The sequence below is a fragment of the Furipterus horrens genome, unplaced genomic scaffold (assembly GCF_987537825.1).
Source record: "Furipterus horrens unplaced genomic scaffold, mFurHor1.1.pri manual_scaffold_2, whole genome shotgun sequence".
In the NCBI taxonomy this organism is placed as follows: Eukaryota; Metazoa; Chordata; class Mammalia; order Chiroptera; family Furipteridae; genus Furipterus; species Furipterus horrens.
Window position 1 is genome coordinate 91,211,908 of NW_028327172.1, and position 8,257 is coordinate 91,220,164.

The window sequence follows — 8,257 nt, forward strand, 5'->3', positions numbered from 1 at the left end:
TGAGAGAACAGAGGCACAGAAAAGTTAGGTAACTTGATGAGACATACATTCAGTAATCAAGCCAGGTTTGCGCTTGAGTTGTACACTACTACCAAGTTGGTGACTGGGCTGAAATGAGAAAAAATAACTTCTAATTTCTAGTCTTAAGCACTTTTCTAAAATTAGTTATTTGTGTGCTTGTTTCACGACTTAGACTCAAGCATCAGGGTAGAGACTATGTCTTGCATCTCCAGAGTGCCTAGTAGGGATGCAAGCACATAGTTGATGCCCAACAACTGTTTACTGGATGGGCTGTTCCACCAAGGGAGAGGTGCGGGGAAAGGATAATTATTAAAACAAACAGACAGAAAACAAACAAGCAAGAGGAACAGCCTGCAGGTCTCACATCACCACTAAATCACCATAACCCCACTTCACTCCACCCCACCCTTCAGCCTAGCCTTTTACGAAGGAAGACCCATCGCCCATTTTCAGAACATCCCTCGTCCAGCTGGGGCTTTGCGCTCCGTCCTCCCAGCCACCAGGTGCCCCCAGGCCTCAGGCTCTTCAGACGTCAGAGCTTCATCCTCTTTCCCTGTTACCGCTGCTTCCTGCTCCCGGAATCCGGGCCCTGAGCTCCAGAGCCCAGGAGCCCGAGGTTTCCCAGTTCGCTTGGTCAGGTAACATCGTGGCACGCAACTGGCCAGTTCGCGCGGCCGTGCTGGGTGGGCTCTGGACGCAGTTGACACGCCCTGTCCGGCTTGCTGGTGGGTAAAGAAGCGAGTAGGTGGTCTAGCCTCCGAGAGGAGGGGGCCTCATTCTGCCTTTAGGTGCCAGAGGCCTTTGTGTGCGGGGCTTGGAGACCGCGGGAAGCCGGTCTAACTGTTTGGCTAGGGTGCGTCCGGTCCGGACGTGGCCTGAAGTCGGTAGGCTGAACCCAGAGAGATGCGTTCGCTGTGCCTGTGAGGCTCACAGGTCGTGCTGCTTGTCCCCGCCACTCTTGTTCCTAGGCCCGGAACTGGGGCAGGAGCCATGAAATTCTGAGCTGGAACGGCCATCTAAATACTCTCCATTCTTTCACCAAGAGTAAAAAGCTGAATCCCAGAGATGGAGTGACTTTCCCAAGGTCACAAAATTGTATTTGCCATTTACAGCTATCTATTCTCTTATTTAAGTATTTGTAAAGGGACTACTGTTTCCTCTGCTCTGCCAACGAATTAAGATTCAGGGAAGAGGACTTTAAAAAATACTAATCGGCATATGCAAATGAGCTGATCTGCATTACTGGTGGGTGACACGTTTAAAAGGAAATGAGAGTATGATTCTTTTCACTCAGGGTACTTTGCATTTCTGGCTCTTACTCTGAAAATTGCCCTAAATGTTTTACAAAATTTAACTCAGAACGGGATCGAATTATAGACTTATTCTTTGTTTTCTTTCTTTTTAAATGTCAATTAAAAACATTTTTCAATTACATTTGACATTCAATATTATATTAGTTTCAGATGTGCAGCATAGTGGTTAGACAGTAATATAATTTAATTTACAAAGTGATTCCCCCCAATAAGTCTAGTATCCACTTTGCACCATACATAATTATAACAATATTATTGACTGTATTCCCTATGCTGTATTTTACATCCCTGTGAATGTTTTCTAACTACCAATTTGTACTTCTTAATCCCTTCATTTTATTTCACCCAGCCCCCCAAACTCCCTCTCATCTGGCAACCATCAGTTTGTTCTCTGTATCTATGAGTATGTTTCTCTTTTGTTTATTTATTTTGTTCTTTAAATTCCACATATAAGTGAAATCATATGGTATTTCCGTTTTTTCTTTTCTCTTTTTATAAATTTATTTATTTATTTATTTTTTAAATTGAGTCTCAAGAGGTTAAAGATTTGCCCACACTCTTCTTAGCTAGTTAAGGACAGAGACAGAATTGGAACTCAGGTCTATGAATGACACCTACTGTTTTCTTAAATAGAAATCTGATTTCAGATGAAAGCTGTTCAGAACTTGACCTTCATAAAGCTTTCTCGGGATAGCGTTCTTCGGAGTGGCTTGTGTATTGAAGTGTGTTGGTCCATAGATACTATTTCACTTGTCAGAGTAAGATTAAGCAATAAGTGTAGCCATGCAGAAAATTCCTGCTGCGATGAGACAGATGTCTGAAATGTTTCTGACTTTTTTACTTTTATTTTTAATATAGCACCTAATGAATATTAGTAATATCGTGGTTATTTTCAGGTTACAATCGTGTATGACTAAATTGACTCAGTTATAGTCATTCTTGTCCTGATATCTTTTTATCACCAGTAAAAGTTTTAAAGTGTAGTTTTCTTTTCATTTTTAATTAAATAATTATCTTAAAGATATTTTTATATCTCAGCAAAAACTTTCCACTTGTATAATACCTCAAATCCTCCTTCCCACTTGGTCAGTCTTTGAGTTGGATTTCTGGACTGAATAGAACTAGAATTTTTTCCCCTTCCAAAGTATCTGAACTCTGTTTAGTTCTGTATTTAGGTTTACCTCAAGTTTCCATTTTGATTGATAAACTCATGACCCAAATCTAAACTTCAGTTTAGTATCAGCTGAAAACCATATTAAACTGCCATGTGTCATCTGAGCTCTAGCAGAGATCACAACTAGTGGTGGTATATTTTCATGAAAGCTTCTTATTGGGGTTTTTGAATTGTGAACACATTATCTAATATATGTATTAAGTTACATATTACATATATTACATATCATTGTGCAAGATCAATCGTCACTGGGAGGTTATTACTGACATTTACTTATAACAGTGTATTATATTAAACAGTCTACTAACTCAGAATGCAGCTCCTCATTTTCAGTTTACAGCTTTTGCCAGTTGCCAGCATGTTACCGTTGAGGAACATAGAGTCAGAAACACAGCCACACTTAAATAGAAGAGTCTTGGCTATATAGAAAAGAAAGCAGTACTTCAATGAAGGCAGTATTTTTGTACTGTTCTATAGCAGAAATGAAGATTATACACGAATGAACCCAATGCTGTTTTCTTAGGGTATATCCTTTTTTTTTTTTGTTTTGGTTTTTTCATAGGATGGAATTAGCTCTGTGTCTGCAGGTGCTGGGCAGCCTGGGGGGCTGGCTCTCACTCTACATTTCTTTCTGCTGTGTGAATAAGCACCGAAGCTATGAGTGGAGCTGCCGGCTGGTTACATTCGCCCATGGAATCCTCTCTATAGGTCTCTCAGCTTACATTGGCTTCATTGATGGCCCTTGGCCTTTTACCTATCCAGGTAGGTGGAAGACAAAGGATTTTCCCTAAGGGATTTATAATTTGGGGGAAGTCTTAGAAGGATAGGACTTTTTATTTTTCAGAGAATTTGTACAATATCAAAGAATATTGAAAAATAATTACCATTAGAATTTGTATTGGGAGTCTTCATTCATTGTTAACTCTGATATTGTATATGTCACCTATTGTTTCTGCTTTTTGTAACTCTACCTTTAAAACAAAATTTAAATGCTTCTTATAATGTAATCCATCAAAATGTACAAAGCATAAAGCCAATATCAACATTTTCCACCACCTCCAAACAGACACAAATGGACTATAATACGTACTTTTTGGTTACCTGCAATTTTTTATTTGATTGTATGTTCGAAGGACATCATCTTTCCATATGTATGTATATAGATCTTCCTTTTTGTTTTTAATTATTAAGTAATATTGTGTTGTATGTATTTACCATCATTTATTTAATCAATGCCTTATTATTGGGCAGCTATATTAATTTTTCAACTGCTAGATGTTCAAATGTTACTTTCTTAAGAGTATAAAAATTGTATCCCCTTGTATTAGTTTGCTGGGGCTGCCATAACAAAATAGTACAGACTGGATGGCTTAAACAACAGAAGTTTATTTTTTTACCATTTTGGAGGCTAGAAATCCAAGATCAAGGTGTTGACTAGTTTGGTTTCTACTGAGGCTTCACTCATTTGCTTGGACAGCTGCCTTCTTGCTTTGTCCTCATATGGTCTTCCCTTTTTTGTGTCTATGTCCTAATCTTGTTTAATAAGGACATCAATCACATTGGATTAGGGCCCACCATAATGACCCTATTTTAACTTAATTACTTCTTTAAAGGCTCTGTCTCTAAATACTGAGGTACTGGGGGTTGGGGCTTCAACATACAAATTCTGGGGTGACATAGTTCAGTCTATAAATCCTCTTGAATAGGATTTTTAAAAATACCTTATATTCTTTTTAAAAATTTTTTCTTAGATATCTATATTGAACTTCTGAGTTTCCCTCTAAACTGTGAAACTGATATAAAGCAACTTTTAAACTTTGTGTTTTATATGAAGGTTCTTAATGGATTTGAACAATCGGATCCTTGCATCCTATGTTCTTGGATGTGTAACACACTAATTTCTAGAGTTCTTTCCAAAGTCTACTTTTAAGATGGGTTAGGTATCCAGTAATTTAACTCAGTAAATTACTAAATTAATCTGACATTCAAAACAGCATAATTAAAAGCTTTGGAAACAGATTTTTAACTGGTAAAAAAAAATTTTTTTTAAATCGTAGGATTTTAACTGAATGAACAAAATAATTTTATTTTCTGCTGCTACATAGAGAGGATCCTGAGAACATTGCTGGTGCTGAAATCACTTATTGAAATCTGATTAATCAGAACAGCATTTTCTGGGACCTGTAACATTGTTTGGTTTGATAAAGACCAAGGTTTTAGATTTTAGTCTTTCTTTGGTTGCCATTAAAAAAGCATGTGATTGCCAATGTTTTTTATTTCAATGCTTTAAAAAATGTTTGAAAGACAGTAACATAGGAACCCTGTGTAAGGCAGCACCACCCCTAGTCGCTCAATTTGTTTCTGTCTTGGTTTATTTCAGGCTCACCCAATACACCTCTCCAAGTGTACGTTCTGTGTCTCACCTTGGGCTACTTCATCTTTGACTTGGGCTGGTGCATCTACTTCCAGTCTGAGGGTGCCCTGATGCTGGCTCACCACACACTGAGTATCTTGGGCATCATCATGGCCCTGGTGCTTGGAGAGTCGGGCACAGAGGTCAACGCAGTCCTCTTTGGAAGTGAGATTACAAACCCCTTGCTACAGATACGCTGGTTTCTTCGTGAAACAGGCCACTACCACAGTTTCACTGGAGATGTGGTGGACTTCCTCTTTGTGGCTCTGTTTACTGGAGTGAGGATTGGCTTAGGAGCTCGCCTCCTTTTCTGTGAAATGGTATCACCCAAGCCCAAGTGGTTAATGAAGGCTGGGGGTACAGCCATGTATATTGTGTCCTGGTGTTTTATGTTAAGCATCTGGAGTTTTGCATGGAGGAAAAGCATTAAGAAGTACCATGCATGGAGAAGCAGGCGGAGTGAGAAGCAACAAGTAAAACAATGGACATCCTAAAACACACTAGCCAAGGTTTATTCCAATTAATGGAATGGAAAGTTAGCCATGCGAATCAGGTTGGCAATATGGCTGTTAAGGAATCATGCTTATCTAACAAACTTAGGTTTCAAAAAAGGGCTAAATTTATCGATCAGTTTTAAAGTGGAGCATATACCAGTATTAAAACACTAACTTAAAGTGAGACTAACCAGTGGTAGTTTGAATAAGTCAGAACTGCATTCCTTCTAGTTTGTGGTGACTGAGTCCTGTTGTCCCTGGAATGCTTGATGTTCAGACAGCTTAGAAAGGAACTCAAAAAGATTAGTGCTATTTCTTTTTTATTCCTTTGAGAAGTGACTACTTCAACGAACACTATCCTGCTTCTTTCCATGAAGCAACTTAAATAAACTCACCCCATTTACTATAACATGAATAACTTTTATGAAGATAACATGCCTTTGGCATTTTGAGCAGTGGGTCAAGGAACTGGATCTTCTTAAACAAAGGGAGGTAGAAGGATGAGAGAAGGATGGGGGTGAAATTGGCCGTGGTGTTGGGTTACTTATTTAGCCTCCTTATACCAACTGTGTTGGGGTCCCCAAGACCACCTTTATTTAGATTTGGTACTTTGCTGAGAGGACTACCAGAACCCAGCATGTAGTTGTACTCATAGCTTTGATTTATCACAGTGCAAAGACTCAGCAGCAAAAGAAAAGGCACCTGGGGCAGAATCCAGGGGAAACCCAGACCCAGCCTTCTAGTCCTCTCCCAGTGGGATCACACAGGATATGCTTAATTCCTCTAGCAATGATTTATGACAATATGTGTGAAATGACTACCAAGAAAGCTCATTCCAGACTCACTGTCCAAGGTTTTTACTGGGCATGTAGCAAAATTCCTGACTCCCAGAAAGAAAGTAGCTATTCAGCATAAACCATATTGTTTGCACAATTTAGGCACTGTGAGCCAGTCTGATCAGTTACTGGTTGGAGCCCTCTCAAAATCTTTTCCCAGCTGCCAGCCAAGGGCCAACCTTTCCAAGGACAAACAGTTCAGTTCTGCTATGTTAACTCTTCTGCACAGAGACCACGGAGCTGGGGCTTGGATGAGTAATGAATGAAGTGTGGGCAGATTTACTGAGTCCTGTTGTGTGAATTCTACTTTACCAGGGAAACTATGCCAGTTCTTGGGACTTATGTGCATTAATCTAGGCATGAGAGGCTGTGACTAAATTCCGTAATGATTATCATGTGGATTCCACTGTGCTTGAGATAGAAGGCAGTTCAGTTTTCAGGTCTGCTATACTCACTGCAAAATAGAATCAAAGAGTAAAGTGTGTATTGGCCCCAGGGTAATGAGTTTTTTTGTTTTTTCCCATTTCAAATACATTCTCTTTTAGTCCTCTTACTATTTTTTCTTTTCTCTGGAAAAGGTACCATAATCTGTGGACAAAATATTATGAGAAGGCCTGTCTAGGAAGGAAAAAAAATTTTTTTGGTGTGATACTCTCTAATCTCACCTAGGAAAAGCATGAATGTAAGCTTAGAACAAGAAGTTTGGAATCAAGAGTTCCTGGGTTCTTTTGTAGAATTTTGCTACTCACATACCTAATCATTTGGGCAGGTCACTTATTTATCCTTTGTTTCAGTGTAAATCCTGTTTTGAATGAAATACCCCATTGTGTATATTTCATAGTGACATCATGTAGCATTTCATTAATGGAGGTCTTTAGTGGAGGGCTTTTATAAAAAAGTGAAGCATTATTTATATCTTTGCTGTTTATTTGATTGTTAGATCAGTGATGATTGATTACTTTGTTGGTAAGCAAGTGTATAGGGCTATTGAAGTCAAGACCGAAGGTCAGTGGGAAGTGTCAGCTCATCCTACGTCACTGGTAATATGAACCTTATGAGAGTTCTTGAAAATGGACGTCACTGGCCACACATGGCAGAGTGGTTGGGACCATGTAGTCATAGGTGCTCCAGGCAAAGCATCTTTAAAGGCATGTTAACAGTGGATTTTTTTTTAATTTTTAAATTTTATTTTGTATGTTTTATTATGCTATTAGTCATCCCAATTTAATTTCCTTTGGTCCCCTCCACTCAGCAACCCCCCTCTCTCCAGCAGTAACCCTCTGACTTAGTCTATGTCCATGGGTCGTGCATAATGCTCTTCTCAACATCCCCGTCCATTCTGCACCCTCCTACTATGCTTCTTAATTCCTGTACCATTCCCTCCCTCTCCCTTCTCCCCTCTCCCAGCTGACCTCCCACATGCTCCCCATACCTATGATTCTGTTCCCGCTCTGGCTGTCTCCTTAGTTTGCCTGTTTTCATTCCCTACTTTCTGTTGTTGATAGTTGTGATACTGTTTTCACTTTAATGTTCATAGTTTTGATCTTCTTTTCCTTAAATAAGTCCCTTTAACATTTCATATAATAATGGCTTGGTGATGATAAACTCCTTCAGCTTCACCTTGTCTGGGAAGCACTTTATCTCCCCTTCCATTCTTGGTTGTAGGTCCTTGCTTTTCATCACTTTGAATATTTCCTGCCAGTCCCTTCTTGCCTGCAAAGTTTCTTTTGAGAAATCAGCTGACAGTCATATCGGTACCCCTTTATAGGTCATTCTCCTCTCTTGCTGCTTTTAAAATCCTAACAGTGAATCTTTTTAAAATGACTGTCACTTGGTTAAAGAGTTTTGCTGGATATGGAAATAATCTCACAGTAATATCACCCATCTCTTTATTCTTATAGTCAGTATCCCTAAAATGCTGGCTAGTTTCTTTCCAACAAAATTGTAGTCAAAATAGAATGCCAGGGAATGCTGATTTTAGCAAAAGCCTAGCAAAACGTGGCTTA

At 39.2% G+C, this 8,257-nt stretch overlaps 1 protein-coding gene across 1 annotated transcript; it reads left to right on the forward strand.

Moving 5' to 3' along the window:
- Positions 1-546: 546 nt before the first annotated feature.
- TLCD5 (TLC domain containing 5) lies at positions 547-7,901 on the forward strand. Its single transcript, XM_090267905.1, is given in 4 exon segments — positions 547-746; positions 3,071-3,270; positions 4,889-5,399; positions 5,401-7,901. Coding segments are annotated over 3 exon segments (735 nt in total). The 5' UTR covers positions 547-746; position 3,071; the 3' UTR covers positions 5,426-7,901.
- The last annotated feature ends 356 nt before the right edge of the window (positions 7,902-8,257 follow it).